This window comes from Lichenostomus cassidix, chromosome 15, assembly GCF_008360975.1.
Source record: "Lichenostomus cassidix isolate B80296 chromosome 15, HeHo_3.0, whole genome shotgun sequence".
In the NCBI taxonomy this organism is placed as follows: domain Eukaryota; kingdom Metazoa; phylum Chordata; class Aves; order Passeriformes; family Meliphagidae; genus Lichenostomus; species Lichenostomus cassidix.
Genome location: NC_139496.1, coordinates 7598467 through 7616007, shown reverse-complemented (window position 1 = coordinate 7616007; position 17541 = coordinate 7598467). Strand labels below are relative to the sequence as shown.

General features: G+C 37.5%; 1 protein-coding gene across 1 annotated transcript; it reads left to right on the top strand.

The window, feature by feature from the left end:
* The first annotated feature begins 119 nt into the window (after positions 1–119).
* CDC45 (cell division cycle 45) lies at positions 120–12486 on the top strand. The gene is made up of 19 exons (XM_085075837.1): positions 120–275; positions 1505–1564; positions 1841–1933; positions 2382–2519; positions 3119–3262; positions 4179–4234; positions 4829–4877; positions 5494–5555; positions 5943–5993; positions 6755–6874; positions 7235–7366; positions 7747–7845; positions 8095–8256; positions 8459–8597; positions 8966–9049; positions 9517–9635; positions 10067–10143; positions 10737–10803; positions 11452–12486. The coding sequence occupies exons 1-18, from the start codon at positions 225–227 to the stop codon at positions 10799–10801; spliced, it is 1701 nt and encodes a 566-aa protein (XP_084931963.1). The 5' UTR covers positions 120–224; the 3' UTR covers positions 10802–10803; positions 11452–12486.
* The last annotated feature ends 5055 nt before the right edge of the window (positions 12487–17541 follow it).

The window sequence follows — 17541 nt, the reverse complement described above, 5'->3', positions numbered from 1 at the left end:
GATTGGCCAGCGGAGCGCTTCGTCACCGTCTCCGCCACGTCCCATTGGCGAAGTCCCGGGAGGGGTTGGGCATCTCGCCCAACAGGGGTGGGATGAGCGCGTTCCTATTGGTCGGCACTCCGTGAGGCGCGGGCCAATGGGACACGGCGCTGCTTTGGCGCCCAGTTTGAGCGGGCGCGGCCCGCGGCTGCCGCTCGTTCCCGCCGCGCGCGCCCGTTCCCGCCATGTTCGTCTCCGACTGCCGCCGGGAGTTCTACGACCTGATCGTCACCCAGGTGCGGGCAGCGGGCTGTGACCGGGGGCTGGGGTGGCTCCCCGGGGCCCCCGGCGGCGGGCGGAGCAGCCTCCCCTCAGGGCTCTCTCCCCTCAGGGCTCTCTCCCCTCAGGGCTCTCTCCCCTCACGGATCTCTCCCCTCACGGCTGCCGCGGTTCCCGCCGCCTCACGGCGCAGGGTTGGCGCGGGGATTCTCCGGCTCTGCCTGCGGCGGCTGAGGCGCTCTGGGGCGGCGGGGAGCGCTGAGGCTGCCGCGCTGAGGGCGGCGGGCCCAGCAGTCACCCGGGTTGTAAAAATCCCTTTCCCAGGTATTTTTTCCCTTCCCTACCCATGGGATGCCGAGACAAAGCAGCGCCAGCAGGGTGAGGTCTCGCCAGGGGTTTCACTTACAGTTCCCATCCTTCCTCACAAATGTTTCTATGTGTTCTGGATTTTGTGCTTAACCATGGCATTTCTGAACTGCTTTTTTAATATCTTTCTAACCGTTTTGGTGTTACTTGCCCAGACACTAAATATTATTTTCTGTCATCTTTAATGTTTTTATTGCAGTCTTGGAGCAGATCTCTGGCTGCTTTCATTTTTAACCCATGCTTTGCTTAACTCCATTTACAGAGGGTGTATCCACTGGGGTCGTGAAGCTTTTGTTGGACAATCTTTTGTCATCTCTACTAGTGAAACAATACTATGGATTATGGAGATGAAAATATCCTCTTTATTTCTCCAATTGTCAGCAAAATCTCAAAACACCGCCCCCCCCCAAAACCAAGCAAAACAAAACGAATAAACCCCAACAACAACAAAAAATACTAGCCAACCTTGATTTAGGCAAAACAATTTATTTCCTGGGTTGTCTTGCTCTTGCTTTTGCTACAAATTTTCTTTAGTCAAATGTCTTGCAGATCTGTGCTGAAAATGAAGGCCTTCCTAGACACAAAATAATTGTAGAGCTTGATTAGGTGTAAAACCTCTAAAGTATGTGTGGTTCGGAGGAGTGTGAGTAGTTAAACAGCTGACATATTTTGGGTATGTGGAGGTGCTAATTTTTAATTTTGACAGGGATCCAAACTGGTTCATTTGGGGTACAGTGTCCATTCAGAAGGAATCCCATTTTATGCTTATGATCTCTATATGAATTTCTGATGTCTCAGTGTTTTTGGTATTTCATGTACCAGCTCACTTATTTGGCACCTATATTAGCATATTAATGCTATTATTTTGTTATTTTTGCAGCGTGTTCTCCTTCTTGTTGCTTCAGATGTTGATGCATTGTGTGCTTGTAAAATACTCCAAGTAAGTCTTGGTTCATTTTCACTGCAGGCTGACAGGATGAGAAAATATGCCCTGGGTTCCTATAAATGGGTTTGGAAAGGGGGAGGGTTTAATCCGGTTTTGTAACATTTGTTTCCTTGAGTTTCCATTTGTTTTGCATAGTTATGACACTGAAAGAGTCATAAGATTTGTCATTTAGGATGTGTTTACTGGAAAGATTTGTATGGAATAGAATCCTAGCGTTGCAGGAAAGGCTGTTTCTCCTCCCGTTTGCTAACAGCTGTTGCTTCTTTGCAGGCTTTGTTTCAATGTGACCATGTGCAATATACTCTCGTGCCAGTGTCCGGGTGGCAAGAACTTGAAACTGCCTTTCTCGAGCATAAAGATCAGGTGAAAAAATACGGGAAGCTTTTTAAACTGCACCTTTATAGAGATGAACTTCTTCCCTTCCTCAGTTTAAAATGTCAGCTCTTAGACTCATTGTTACTGGTGGTTACCTCAAAAATGTGGTTTCATTTTAACATACCAGTGATAAACTTGTGAAGTTTTTAACATCACCTCAAATGAATGTGCTATAATGTTGATACAGTCAAATTAAGTTTGCACACATTTTGAGATACAAAGGTGGTGGTATCAGTTGTCCAACATCCCTGAATTTTATGTTTTGCCATTAAAATTTTTTTCCGCCTCAGAGACATCAAATATCACAGAGTAAATATGAGTTTTGGCAATGATAAGTGCTTAGGAGGTTTCTGTAAAGGTGTTTTCAGTCTTCTGTGTTTTCTGCTAATTTAAGTAACAAACTTCTTAGGGTTTTTTTTTTTGCTTTTGTTTGCAGTTCAAATACTTTGTTCTTATTAATTGTGGTGCCAATGTTGACCTCCTGGAAATGCTGCAGCCTGAAGAAGACACTTTTTTTTTTGTTTGTGACAGTCACAGACCAATCAATGTAGTGAATGTTTACAATGACACACAGGTAAAAGCTCTTCTTTCATAATAAAAACCTTCCTGCAGTATAATGCTTTTCTATGTTTTGCAAAGCTGCTTAGAGCATTAATTCATAGGTCAGAAAGCAGCATTAATAAATAAATATTTGCAATAGTAATGTACACAGTCAGAAAAAATCCTTTTTCCTGTTGTAAAATCTCTACTGTAGCAATGTGATAGTTGTCAGTAGCAAGCACCTGCTAATCTTGTTGCTATAAATCAAACTGCCATAAATCAGAGGATAAACATCCTCCACAACCTATTATTATGTACATATATTATTATGAATATGTATTATTTCTCAGCATCTGGCAACACCTAGAATTTTAAGTATTAAGCACAAATTATTTGATTTTAACAAGCATTAAAAGTTACAGTTCTTTCAATACTGCTTTAAGAAAAGAAAGCTTGGAATATGGGTTTTACTCTTATATAAATCACTCTGGTGTTTGTATTAAAAACAAATGTTTTGTTATGCCAGGAATCAATCACAGCCTAAATGAATTTTTAGTTTCTTTTACTAAGTAAGAGTGCATTTTGCTCACTAAATAAGATACTTTCTCTAAAATACAGTTTTCTTCTTGCTAGATTAAGCTGCTAGTCAAGCAAGATGATGATCTCGATGTTCCTGCTTATGATGACATCTTCAGAGATGAAGAGGATGAAGAAGAGGACTCAGAGAATGAAAGTGATGGGTCAGAACCTTCAGAGAAGAGGAGACGTTTTGAAGAGGTGTGTTTCACTACTGTGTTGTGAAAAGAAAAAAAAGATAGCACACCTATTACATATATTTTGCATCATAGTAGTATTTGAGTTTAAAAATTGTGTGCCATGAGATCACAAATTCAAGTGTATGATTTTAAAATAATCTACAACAGGTGGGGTTGCACATAAAAAAAAAATTTATTTACTGGAATTACACAGAAATACTTTCTCCAAATTAAAAAAAAATGTTTGGGACTTAATTATGCATAATTCTTTTTATAATCAGTCAACTGGCAAGATCTATCAGTTTATGTGCTCTGGGCTTTGCAGTCTTGCAAGAGAACTTGTTTAGATATGAACTCCTTAAAAAAAAGTGTTTGAGAAGATACAAGCTCACATATAGTTTAGCAATACATTTTGTCTGTGCTTGTAGCAGTAAATTAACAAAAGTATATTGAGTGTACACATGAAATTAAATTTGCCATATGTTACTTATGGCATATTTTCTATTTATATTATAGGAGCAAGCAAAGGCATGAGACCAGCAACATTAAGGGACAGCTAAATATAAAGACATCCTTAGATTTAATATATATTTCATATTATATTCCCATTAGCATTGTACTTTTTTTCCTACTAATATAAAAAGGCTCTATCCTTGCAAAATAAGATATCAAAGTTAAAGGAAAATGTACAAATCCACAAAAGCTTTTCTCAAATCTGTTAAATATTTCACAAAGATCTTATGTGTGTTCTTTGGAAATATTTTTGATAATACTTTTTCTCATTAGATGTTGTCAATGGCAATTTTTTTTTAAAAGAAAAAAATTTTTAATGAGAATTTTAATTGCATTTTTTAATTAAGGTTTAATAATTGAGATATCTAGATGCTAATCTATTAGAAGTTTTTTTCTAGCTTTTTAACTTCCAAATTAATTTTCAGGAGGTAATAGAGAGGACGATGAAAAGGCGGCAAAGGCGAGAATGGGAAGCTCGCAGGTGTGTTGATGGATTTTTCTTATGTTGATTCTATCTTTTTCTTTAATTCTTTTATTAAAATTGTGTTAAGAATACAAACAAAAGATAACAAGCTGTGATTTGCAAGATGCTTTAGTTATAATTTTGTTTAGAAAGCGGACAGAGATATTTAGTATATAAAAAAATGTTTAAATGGAGGAAATTGTAAACAGTAATTTAAAATTTGAGTAGCAATAGGTGCTTTGGCTCACTTGAAGTAGCTGCAGTATTCTTTTCTTTTCTATCTTGGGGTGAAATTTGTGCTTCTCTTTTCTACTTTTACAATCCCACTGTAGTCAATAGGAATGGGCAGGAACAAATCAGATAAAATGAGATTTGAGGAATAATGATGTAAAAAACTTTTCCTTTTTGCTTTATGTATACATTTCAGTGTGGTTTCCACGTTGTTACTGAAGTCTAATTGCCTTGCAGATAAACAATTTCTATCCCAAATTTAATATATTGATTGGTAAAATGAAATTTAAGTATTAATCACCACTTCTGGCTTTTTTTTTTTAATTGGATCCAAAGATCCCTTCACCACTTAGTCAAATGTGGATTTTCCCCCCTTTTTAGGCAAGAAATTCTCTTTGATTATGAACAATACGAATACCATGGGACCTCAGTAAGTATAAATCCTTTGTTTGCCATAAAAACTCAAGGTGACACTGAAAGATAATTTGACGATATCTGATCTTATAATTACCTGTTGCAGTTATATAATTATCTAATAATACTATTTAACATGATTATATTGTTGCATCTTGCTATTTTTATGTCATTGTTATATATAAGATATGTTGTATATACAAGGATTGTAACTTAGTTTAATGTTTTCTGGCTTTTTTTTAGATCTTTACAAGGGTATCTATTTATTTACCAAATACTGTCACAAAAAGACTTGAGCATGTAGGGAGCTTGCTTGTCTTTCAAAGTGTCAGGATATCCCAAACATTGTACTTATTATATCAAACTGTCCCTTCTGCCATTTGGCCTCTCTGATTATATTTATATTTTTTTAAGAGTTTGCTTTATATATAAAGCAGATTTACAGAGCGCTCTGAAATATTTTTCTTTCTACTTAAAATCTTAGGAAGAAGCTGGCAGATTGTCAGACTTCAGTGTGATTTCTAGAGCTTTAGTAACATGTGCTAGTACTTGGCAGATTTAACTGTTCTATTTGTTTAGTGAACTGTGTCTTGTGTTCATTTATCCTTTCTTTTTGCTTCTCCCTATTGTAGTCTGCGATGGTGATGTTTGATCTGGCATGGATAATGTCTAAGGACTTGAATGACATGTTGTGGTAGGTTTCCATCATCGTTTTTTGTAGAGATTGGAAGCTTAAACCTGTAGCAAAGACAGGCAAGATTTCCCAAAATTATTTGGTTTCAGTAAGATGTTCCAGTTTCTTTTGTGAGTGGATGGTTGTCTTCAAATAGAGGATTTATCTGTGTAAACTAATTAAAAGCTATAACAGATTTTGCATGTAAAAAGGGACATATGTGTGTATGTCTGCAAAAGAGGAAATTATAGTAGATAACTTTGTTATTAACTTCTATGTACTTTTGCTAAGTGATATTTCTGTTTTATTCTGTTACATATTTAGAGTTAAGTATAATGTACTCTACTGGAAGATTTATTGGGTTAACCTTTTTTCTTTCTATTTCTTTTTTTCCCAAAAAAATTTTAGGTGGGCTATTGTTGGCCTAACAGATCAATGGGTCCAAGACAAAATCACTCAGTAAGAAAGTTTTTTTTTTTTTTTTTAATTTGTCTCTATAATTATTCTTTGTTATTTATTTTTCTGTCTTTTAAAATTATGTTTTTAGCAGTAACAGCCATTAGTAGAGATCAGGAAACATAAGGGTATTATTATAACAGATAATATTAAATATATTAATGCCTGAATGTGATCTGATGCCTTCCAAAAATGGGAATATGTATCTGAAAAACAATTGTTCTCTACTATTTAGAGTTTTTAAGTTAACTTTATTTTTCACAAAAGTATAAATCAATCATTTTTGTTCTGGAAAGAAATAGTGGTTAACAGTAGTCTACCTAAGAATGAACTGGATACAGTTTTATTAAAAGAAAAAGCTTCTGTATGTTGTGTATCCTCCAGGTTCCTTTACTGTTCTAATTAACAAGTTTCAGATATTTTTCCCCCTTTTTTCTTATTTCCTGCTAGATATGATCAGAATTTTAGTATTGCATGTATAGACTTTAATTCTGGTGTTCTCTTGTTACCAATATGTGAACATTTTTGAATAGATAAACATAATAAGTAACATTTAATTGGTCAGTCTATCTCTTTTTTTTTTCATTTTAGTTGCCTGGGTGCATGGGTGAATATTGAAAAAACATAATTTAACAAGTTGGGGGGTTTAAAAAATATATCTACAACTTTCATGCTGCTGACGTTAGGAAGATTGTTGTGTTCTTGTAATCAAGAGCAAAGATTCCCAGGCAGAAATTGAAATGCCCAACTTGTTTTTGTTTCAGAATGAAGTACGTGACTGACATTGGGATCCTGCAGCGCCACGTCTCTCGCCACAACCACCGCAATGAGGATGAGGAGAACTCTCTGTCCATTGACTGCATGAGAATAGCATTTGAATATGAGTATCCTTGCATAAGATCAGGGGAAAATGCACATTACCCACTTGATCAATCTCTTTGGATTTTTTATCTAGGGAAGAAAAAATCCCAGCATCATCTCTGCTGGGATGGAAATAAAGAGAAATTCAAATGTTTTGTTGCGCAATAATCCCTCTTTCAGCAGCCTGTGGAGCTTCAGTTCGGCTTAACCTTTCAGAACTGGGTACAAGTCAATGCTGCTCCTCTGGTTACATCACCTGAGCTTCTCACTGCAATCTTTGCATGCAATATGTGCAGGCAGCTGCATAGTTACCTGCTAGGTGTGGAGTTTGTAGGGTCAGAGGATATTTGTGTTTCCAGTTCTTTGCCTTAACTCCTGTTCAGCCTGCGCCTGGCGCTGTATCAGCACTGGTCTCTGTACGAAAGTCTCTGTAACACCTCATACACCTCTGCCAGCTTTAAGCTTTGGTCTGTACAAGGGCAGAAGAGGCTCCAGGAGTTTTTGGCTGACATGGGGTGAGTTATAAAAATCTGGATTTTTTTTTTTTTCAATGACTTATGGGAAAATATTGAGACTATAGCTTGCAAGTACTCAAGCTGTTGGTTTTTAAATATGATTTTGGGGCTCTGAGTAGGTGGCAGTGAATGTTTGAGTTATACAACTTGTGTATTGGTTTACAAGGAACACTTGCTGGATGCCTTTATGGAATGGCAGATTAGTAACGTAACCTCTGCTTCCTCACAGCCATTTTTCAGTGACTGGAAAAGTGAATGCAAGTTTAGTCAGACTTAAGCTTGCTCAATTACCCAATAATTTGAAAAGCCCTATAAAAAAAAGGCAAAATACTTGTTTCTTCTGGAATACCTGCCAATGAATTTTTTCCTTCTGTTTTCAGTTTGCCTTTGAAGCAAGTGAAACAGAAGTTTAATTCCATGGACATGTCTTTGAAAGAAAATCTTCGGGAGATGATTGAAGAATCTGCAAACAAATTTGGGTAAATTGCTTTAAATACAAAGCCTTTATCCGTAAATACTTTTCAATTAAATTCAAATACTTTTGTATGAAGAAAATTGAATATGTTGGTTTGAAAAACATGGTTCTTAGATTGACAAAGTAACACTAGCTTTGTTATAAATATTAGGGTAAGGTTTATCTTCATGTTCTTAAGATTAACGTACTGGGGAGACAACTGGTCAGTGCTGATAAGGTTAATCAACTTTCTTGGGTTTATTTCATTTTGCAGAATGAAAGATTTAAGAGTTCAGACCTTCAGCATTCACTTTGGCTTTAAGAACAAGTTCTCAGCAAGTGACATAGTTTATGCAACAACGTCTCTCATGGAGAATATAGAGAAAGAGGGGCCTGAAACAACTAATTTCATTAAGGCTTTGGACAGTCTCTCCAGGTACTGAAAATATTTCTCTTCAATATTTGGCAATTTTTTTTAGGGAAATGTACTAGGATTAGGGGTCTAAAATATTAATTGTTGCCTCATAAGCTATTGAAGAAAAAAAATCAAAATATCTCTGTGAGTAGTGTTTAGATATAATTTTTATGTGGAAAAACTTTATTTCCATAAGAGTCTATTTTTATTCTTTCTGCTGCAGGAGTAACCTAGACAAGCTGCACCAAGGACTGGACCTAGCCAAAAAGCAGCTACGTGCCATTCAGCAGACAGTGGCCAGCTGTATTTGCACCAACCTTGTCATTTCTCAAGGGCCATTTCTCTACTGCTCCCTCATGGAGGTCAGAATTCTATGTTTGGCTTCTCATTTGCCTCACCTTTTTGGCTGTATCATCCTTGAATAACACTGTTTTCCTGACTACTTGGCACAGTAAAATTACTCTGTAAGAAAGATCCTATTTCTCTGCACTGTGCTGTGCTCTGATGGGTCAATATTGACATTGCTCTGAACTTCCCAAAGGCACAATTAGCCCTCACAAAGGGGAGAGGGCTTCACTGCAAAGCTGGGTGAGCTCAAGCTCCTCTGCTGTAATGGTTGTTAATCACTGTTCTTTGAGCCACACAAAGTTTCTAGACTTGTCAGTAGACAAGAAAAATTAAGTGTAAAAATAATCCTGAATTGCAATTGAAGTAATCCTTCTTTTTCTAGGGTACACCAGATGTGAAGCTGTTTTCCAAACCAGTGTCTCTGTGCCTGCTTAGTAAATACTTACTGAAATCCTTTGTTTGCTCTGTAAGTAAATCAAAAGCTTTTGACTCACAGACTTCTGGCCAGTGGAGGAGTTACTGTTCTGTCAGATACTTGCAGTTGATTATTAGGAGCATTACATCAAACTATTAATAATATTCTTATGCTAATTGGATGATTTTAGCATATTTGTGAATGCTGCTTATGGGAAGATACCAGTCTGGGAGACTTCACAGCCCTGAGTTTTCATTGCTAAGATAATTACAATCTAAATCTTTGTGTAATTTTGTAAGTTTTGAGGGAGCACATCACTGCAATTTCTACTTGTCCTTAAAGTGACTTTTTACTGTAAGGAAGAAGTGGATTAAGTGATCCTGTAAAGAAACCACCTTCTGTTGAACTATTCAATAGCTGTATCCTTAGGTGGCTGTTTGTAATACTATCTCACCTGGAGAGCTGATACTAAATTTCTTCCTGAGCTTTGCCTAACAAAGATGCTTTCTGACTTCCAGACTAAAAACAAGCGTTGCAAGCTGCTGCCTCTGGTCATGGCTGCACCCATGGATGTTGAGCAGGGAACTGTGATCATGGTGGGGATTCCTCCAGAGACAGAAAGCTCAGACAAAAAGAAGTAAGCACAGTGTTTACAAGTTCTTACTAAACTTGTCTCTGAAGCAAATATATCTTTCCTGTACCTATTTAACTGTGATTATGTTGACTTGAATTGTGTCCTTCTCAAAAACACACCTTTCGCATACAAGTGGTAATGAGATATTTTGAGAGAGGATACAGATCTTCAAGACCTCCCTTGCAAGTTTTTTCTTTTCCTTCTCTCTTAAAAGAGGGAAATAGTTCTCTATATGGCCCATGACTTCATTTCTCAAAGCCTCCAATGTAAAGAATTTTGCTCATGGACAAATGAGGTGCATGTTGAATACACAGCACCTGAAAAAACATCTGGAAGCCATTTCCACCTCTCATCCAGGAAAAGGCTCCATGCTTCTACCTTAGTAAACACCTCCTTTCCTGTGACGCTCATTTGTATTTCTGCTCCTGCCTCAGCTTTTTCGGAAGAGCCTTCGAGAAGGCTGCGGACAGCACCAACTCCCGGACGCTGCACAACCACTTCGAGATGTCGAGTGAGTAGCGCTGTGCTCGCTGTACCCGCAGGGGGCGCTGCTGGCGCGGCTCCGGGCGGCGGGGGCTGCTGGGCTCTTAGTGCGGCTCTGGGCTGCTAACAACCCACGGGATGGCTCGGTTTGGGCTCAAAGCTCTGCCTCCTGGGGCAGAAACGGCCAAATCGATCATTTTGCATGCAGTAATAGTTTCAATTTACAATCTATGAGGTTATCTGTAAGGACTTTACATGTAGCAGCCAAACCAAGCATGGTATTGATGAGACACACAGTGAAATCAGCCTACCTTGCACATGCTTAAAAAAAAAGACAGGCTTTTTTAACAACATGTATATCTATGCATGTTGAACAAATATTCTTAAGAATTGTATTCTGAGAAATGGCTGTTACATTGTGTAGTGAGCACCTAGAAATCAGTTTGCTACAATCTAAACACAAAAGAATCAATGTCCTTTGCATTTTGTCTGAATAGCTTCTCTGTCTAAAAGCTGAATAAGAATATAGATTGGTATACTCAGGCTTGTTGTTCTCCAAGTGTGACATCTGATATATCTTTCAGTTATTTGCATCTTGTAATAAAATATCTCTTATTTTAGTAATTGAATTGAAAACAGAAGATCGGAGCAAATTTCTGGATGCACTCATTTCTCTCTTGTCCTAAAGGTAAGACACTATCAGGAGGATTAATTTAAAAATTATGACAAATCAAGTAACCTGCTACTAACTTTAGAATATCTTAAGAAAATGTGGGAATTTTTAGTGAAAATATAAATTGAAGCTAAGGTTTCTTACAAAGACAATTGTTTTTCTTTGGAGGAGGATGCAGACAATGTACAAGCATATTTTTTTTCCTCCTAAAGAGATTTAAGTTTTGTCATCCCTGAGATTCTCTTTTATTGTTCTTGACTTTTTGTGGTTTTTTAACTTAAAGTGGAAAAGTAGCATCTGTTTGTGTTGTGAGAGAAATGACAATATGAGGTAATTGTAGTTGATACTCTGTCACTGACATTTAATTCTGATGGCTTGTTTGAGCTGAGGGTAGAATTTTGGCCGCAGCAGTGCCATTGGCCTTGATGTTAATGCAGAATTTGCATTCTTCTTGCACAGTGTTAGGGTTGTAGCCTATGTTGGTGTGTAGTTTTTACCAGGAACAGAGATGGGGATATAAGACAAGTAGTTTCGCACTAGTTCAATGCTGCTTGTTAGACAGCAGAGTCATGCATGGCTTGTAGGATTTCTACATCCATTTCTTTCTTTCTTTACACTTTGACTACTGATTGTTTTATTTTGTCTTCTGCTCTTGTTATGCAGTGGTGCCTTTCGGCTCCTTGTGCTGGAAGCTGAGGATGAGACTCTCTGAAATTATTTTGGATGTTCCAAAGTTCATGGTGCTACAGTTTTGGTATATCTTAGGTACTGGTACAGGCCTGGACTGGTGTTTTTATGCCTTTTGGGAGATCAAAAGGATTTTGATCTCAGCACAGAGATATTGAATGCTTCTTTTTCTAAATGTTCCACCCTTGTAATGGCAAAAGCTGTCACTTGGTATTTGTACATTGGATTTCTACTTGTCAAGCCTGCTTTTATTAGTGGGCATGCTCTTGTGATGTTTAATTGTTGACTGATAACAAAAAATAGGTTTTGAAGTTCCATATTTATATTACCGTTCAAATGTGCTTTTAAAGTTGTCTTGAATGCTTTTTATTTTTTTAAACAAACTATTTGAAACTCTCCTTGAAGTTCTAGAATGTTGAAAGTGGTTTTTAGTACTATCAGGTTGAAGTCTTGGACTTTTAATTGAAAGACTTGTTTTGTGAGAGGAGTTTTAAGATTTTAGGGCTTTTAAAATCCAAATACTGAGTAACTGCCAAATACCAAATGAAAAATCTGGGGAATGCCAGTGTCAATAAAGCCTTTTTTGTCATGCTTTGTGATACTGTATTGTCACATGTAGCTTGACTGTGGGAATAATTTTCCTGGAAGGAGACTGAAATATTATGATAATTCTGTGTAGACTGTAGCACTATAAATATTGACAGAGTAGCTTATCCTGTTCCCTAACAGATTTCATTTTACTTTGGTCATATGAAATGGCTTGTTGGCCTTAGCCTGCTGTGCATTGGTGGGTGTGTATATGTGTACATTTGAAATTCTTTTCTGCATGAAGCGTTTGCTTGAATTCGCTCTGACTTCAATGTTTTCATGTATTATAATGAATACATAGAGGTTATGTATCATTACATCATTCTTTGTACATATTTTAATACAGATTAATTTAATAATTAATGTGATTTAAGTGTAGCCAACAGAAACCTAATTAAACTATCTATTTTTATTCAAACAAAAGTTGTTTTGTTGGTTTTTTGGTTTTTTTTTTTAAATATGTTGTCATCTTTTCTGAATAAATTCCAGTGCCGAGCCGGGATAGCAAAAAATTTGTGCTTCCTAAGACAAAGCAATGCTGCCTTCTGGTTTTGCATGTTTACTAGGTAGTATTGGTACTAAATTATATTCCCCCTTACCAGCACACTTTTTGTGTTTTACACAACATACAGTAATTCTATCACTTTTCTGAAGTACCTTACTGTGCTTTAGGTCTCTGGAAACGGAAGCACAGAAGTTCCTGCTGTCTTTGAACACTGATAGTGCCAGGCCAATTAATATGTAAAAGGTAGGAGTCTCTGTGACACTGAAGTGCACTTCTAAATATTTTCACTTTATCTTTCAATTGCAAACTGCTGAGTGAGCTTAAGTGTAAGATAAATGTAGGAAATTAATTTATTTATCACAAAAGAATCACTGCCATTTCCACAGCATTTAATGACTAACTAGTTCAGCCCTATCATATCTTTAAGACTTCTTTTACTAGGTGACTGCCATGTTTTGGAAAATGGACAAATTTTCAGGCACAAGCACTCTTCAGCTTCAGCGTGTTGTGTCATACTGGGAGGATGAGAAGTGGGAACTAGTTTTTGTGCTGGGATGTGTTGGTAATTGTTTTACTACCAGATTCTTCAACCAAACGTGTGCAACATAAAACATAAACTTCCCTATCCCTCCTTCATTGGTTGGTTGGTTGGTTGGTTTTTAAGGTTCTATTTTTCCCAAGACCTACTGGAAGTGCCAAGAATACTTTTGCAAATTTTAGAATTGATCAGCTGTTGAACTGATTGCAAGGCCATCCAGATGTGGCCACAAATCAGTCAGGAATGTGGAATGCTGTGTAAAAGAAAAGTTGTTAAATCTACATAGACACCTGAAGAAGTCTCTGCCAATAGACAGAACTTTAGCATGTCAGCATTTTACAATGTGTGTAATAGAATCCAACATTCCTTATGTAGTTTATTCTATGCTATAGAATTTGTATATTAATATGTTAATACTACCTGGAGGATAATTGTATGAGGAAATGGTGGAGCTGTTTCATTCAGCAGCATTAACTTGGTGGTTTGAATGGCCCTTGGAAACTTGTGTGCGTTGGGTAAAATGGTCACTTGACATCTCTGCATGAACAGATAATTATGCTTTTGATTGATTATCCCTAACAGAAATTGTGACTCTAATGAGTCATTTTAAAATAAATAGAGCACTAAGAAATGAACTTAGCTTCTTAAATGTGCAGTTATATTCCATCTAGCCATGTTTGAATGCAAATAGAAACATTTGCTAAGGATTATATGGAAGCTGCAGTAAGTCTTCCAATGTGTTTGCTTGCTGTAAGAGTACCCTCCTAATCAGTTCTTTAAATATTTCTGCTGCTGCTAATCTGAGAACAATAGCACTATGAAATAAATCCTTTAAAATGTTTTTTTAACAAAATAAAATAATGAAAATCCTTAAATTCCAAAGGACTGAAGCAGCTGAACAAGCTGATTTATACCATTCCTGCTCAGTGATTCATGGCTGTTTTCTTTATGGGGTGATAAATTTAAACATAATTGAAATTGCACAGTAAGGACCTGATTTGATTGGAACTGAAGTGAATCCCTTTCCACAAAAGAACTGTAGTGACTTAATAGACTTGTACTTACCAATGTCAAGGTTGCCTAGTGGGTAAGAATTAATTGTTACCTCCTTTCCTATTTCTCTTTAGGGAAAAAAAGGTAAATTGAGAAATGTTACAACTTCTTGTATGAAAGAGCAGCTGGGTCTGTGCCACTTTAACCATGGCAATAACAGCCACAGGGGGAAGCCAGTGGGCTTTGGTCAGTGGCTTGGCCTCTCTAATGTCAAAAGCAGGTGCTAGGGAAGAGTAGAGACACAAAGCATGTGATGCTTCCTTCCAGAAACAAGTGCTGTCCCAGTCCTTGTGCTCAAGGACATCCTGAGCCAGGTGTGGTTTCTGTGTGTTTAGTCAATGTCAGTAGTTATCTGGGAATCTGGATTCACTTCCTCCTGGATCCATGCAAAATTCTAGCCTGTGCAGTATTTTGTGGTGAGTAGATCTGCAGCCTAGCTAGGTAGTGTATGAACAACTACAGCTCAATGGAACAGTATAATAGTGTTGATTGTTCTTATTAATGGAAGTTAAAATCTCTACAATGATTTCTAAGCAAATTATTTTGCAATTATTCATATTTTTACTTGCTATTGTAAAACCTTTTATTATAAAGGATAGAAAATATTCCTGCATTGAATAGTTGGAGATATTAGGGGGTTTTGCCTTGATCTACAGGAGCATGTATGTTTATCATCAGACTGTCTTTTATGCTTTGGCACTTGGATGAAAATACAGTTGATATTACAATAGGAGCTCTAGTTCATGAGCCATATCAAATTTAGCTACAGTAACTGCTATTTCTTCCCACTATTCCCTGTGACTACTCTCTTAGAGCCTACTGTTCTGCTTTTATGGCAGAAGCAGTAAATCAGAGCTATTTCAGAATCTGCTGTTTTTATCTGCTGTATCAGCAGTTTGAGTTTATATTAGTAGATAGCAATCATCACTTGTAAACCTGATAGGATCTGAGAGAGCCACTGCAGTCTTAAAATGCTGAGTGGTTTGCAGGAGAGCTAATTGACTGTTTAGTTAAATCCAGTGTACTCTAGAGAATGCAGGTAGGAAAAGTATCTTAGAATTGTGTTTGACATTTTCTATGCCTCAGTTTCACTTTTTCCACTCCTGTTTTCAGGACAGCATTTCCAGTACTTGCCTGTCCAGAAATACAAGAGAAATAAAACTTTCCATCACTCTAATCAGTAGTTTGGACAACCCCAGTTTTAAGGTCCAATAGAGGAAGTTTTAAAATCAGTCTCTTTTGTGCAGGAGTTCTTTGAAGATGGTTTTGTTGGGTTGAATTGGCCACTCAGGGTGTGCTAACCTGTAAAGAGGGGAGTAGAACAGAGCAGTACTTACTAAAAGGGAAATGGAGTAATCACAACTAAAGAGGAATCAAAACATAAAATACCAGGACTGTTCTCAAGGCAATAAAGAGCCTAATTGTTGATTTTATGTGTACATCTCTCAATCACAATGGTTTTGATGGTTTTGATTCCCTCATAGATGGAATATTCTCGGAAACATTCCTCTCAAAGTTCCTTTGTGAATAAGGCTGGCTTGAGGGAAAGAAAGCAGTGAAATGTTTGTTTCTTTAAATGGAAAAATTGAAATCCCTCTTGGCTCTCATGTACCATTGTTGACTTCAAGGTGGTACTAAAAGTTCCCTTGGATCAGATTCAAGAGCTGAAAAATATGCTGCCCAGGGTGGAGCTCAAAAATGCCACCTTTATGTACAAGCATTTGGGTTATAAACACTTTCTTAGCAGGAAATATTGCAGAACATTCACTAGGGAAAGAAAATTACGTGAGCTTTTTATTTCAGACTTGACTCCCATTCTCTTAAAGCATTTGAGTTTTCATTTCTGTTATTTAGAAGGTGGCAGAGTTAGAGAAGCAACGCAAAGGTCGGACATGTTCAAAGTAGGCAAGAGATCCTTTACTCAAATGCACATAAACTCATGCCATCCCTGGGTCTTGCAGAGTGGAGAATGTGGGTTTCCTAGTCACTGCTGCTGTGTGATGGAATAATTTTGACTTCCTCTGCCCCCTCAAGGCAGTTGGCTGCTGGGTTGTTATCCTGGTATGTGTTACCTTGACTTGCTGTCTGCTCCTGTGGTATCTGGGCAATATACTAAGATCTCCATATTGAGAGATTAAGACTTGTCTGGTAATTTGCTATCACAACAAGCATTTAGCAGAGTTGCTGATGCATGCTATTCTCAACGAGCTGAAGGCTCAGAAGTCAGAATTAGAATCAATCCCATAGGAATTTATAGGCAAGACTAATCATACCTCATGAACTAAACTAAGGTAAAATGTAAATACAAGCTGTATCACAACACAGTTCTTTCCTGTGCAAGATCTGGGTTTATTTTATTAAGAGATCTGGGGATTTTTTTAGTCCCTGGTTCAACAACGTTCTGCTCTGAAGTCTTTGCCATTTGCTTAAGAACTGTAGATGACTTCTCTGGGTATTCCTTCATGTTAAAGACTAGGTTGCCTTCATTAGACAAGTACCGTGATAATCTGGGTCCTTTGTTTTCTTTTCAAAACCAGTTTTAATTGAGATGATTAACTTCTGGCCCTTGCAAAAGAAATAATACTCCCTTACAACAAAAGGGTGCTGTCTTTTTAACTGGATGTGGCACTCAGTTACCTCTTCTCATTGTTGCAGCTTCTCTGTGTTTCCAGTCCCTGTAGTGTTGGTGTCTCTTTCCACTGTTTAGCTCAGTGGAATTTACTTTCACCTAATCACTCATTTGCAGCATGTCAGTGGAAAATTGGAGGTACCTGCCATTGAATTGGAAAGAATTCACAGGGACAGTCAGCTCTCAATATGTTTTTATTTGCTGAGAAAAGTCACCAAGGGGCTCCTGAAATAAATATGCCATTAATAATGATCTACTGTCTGATCTGAAAGTCTAAGTAGATCAGCAGCCTATAAGGAAGGGGCATGTAAAATGGTGTTTTCTTTAAACGCTGGTGTGGTCAGTGTAGTAATTCAGAACTCAAATAACAAGAATACAGCATACACTGGATCAAGCATGCTCTGAGGTCTGAGATGACCTTCCTGGATCCCTGCTAAGTTCTTTGAGACACATGCACTGACCAAAACATCCATTCCCTATTGTACAGAATGACAATCTTTTTTAAAAATTGGCATCGTACATTTTTTCCTGAGGCTGCTGTGATTCCTTCGGGCAAGTGTCTTTTAACTGGAAGTGGCTTTATTACATCATATGAAAGCTGTCAAAATTAATAAATTTTAAAAAAGAGATGCTCTCCCTGCAGTTCTGGGCTTTTCCAGTGGTAACTGCCAAGTTCAAAGAAACTCAGAAGAGCATTTGGCTATCACTTGTGCAGGGGCAGACTGTCTTGGGAGCTTTTTTTATGTGAACTCA

Coding starts and splice junctions, on each gene's coding strand:
- CDC45 (XM_085075837.1), top strand. CDS start 225: ATGTTCGTCTCCGACTGCCGCCGGGAGTTCTACGACCTGATCGTCACC. Junction 4,878..5,493: donor ACGAATACCATGGGACCTCA/GTAAGTATAAAT, acceptor TCCCTATTGTAG/TCTGCGATGGTGATGTTTGA. Junction 8,598..8,965: donor TCTACTGCTCCCTCATGGAG/GTCAGAATTCTA, acceptor TTCTTTTTCTAG/GGTACACCAGATGTGAAGCT.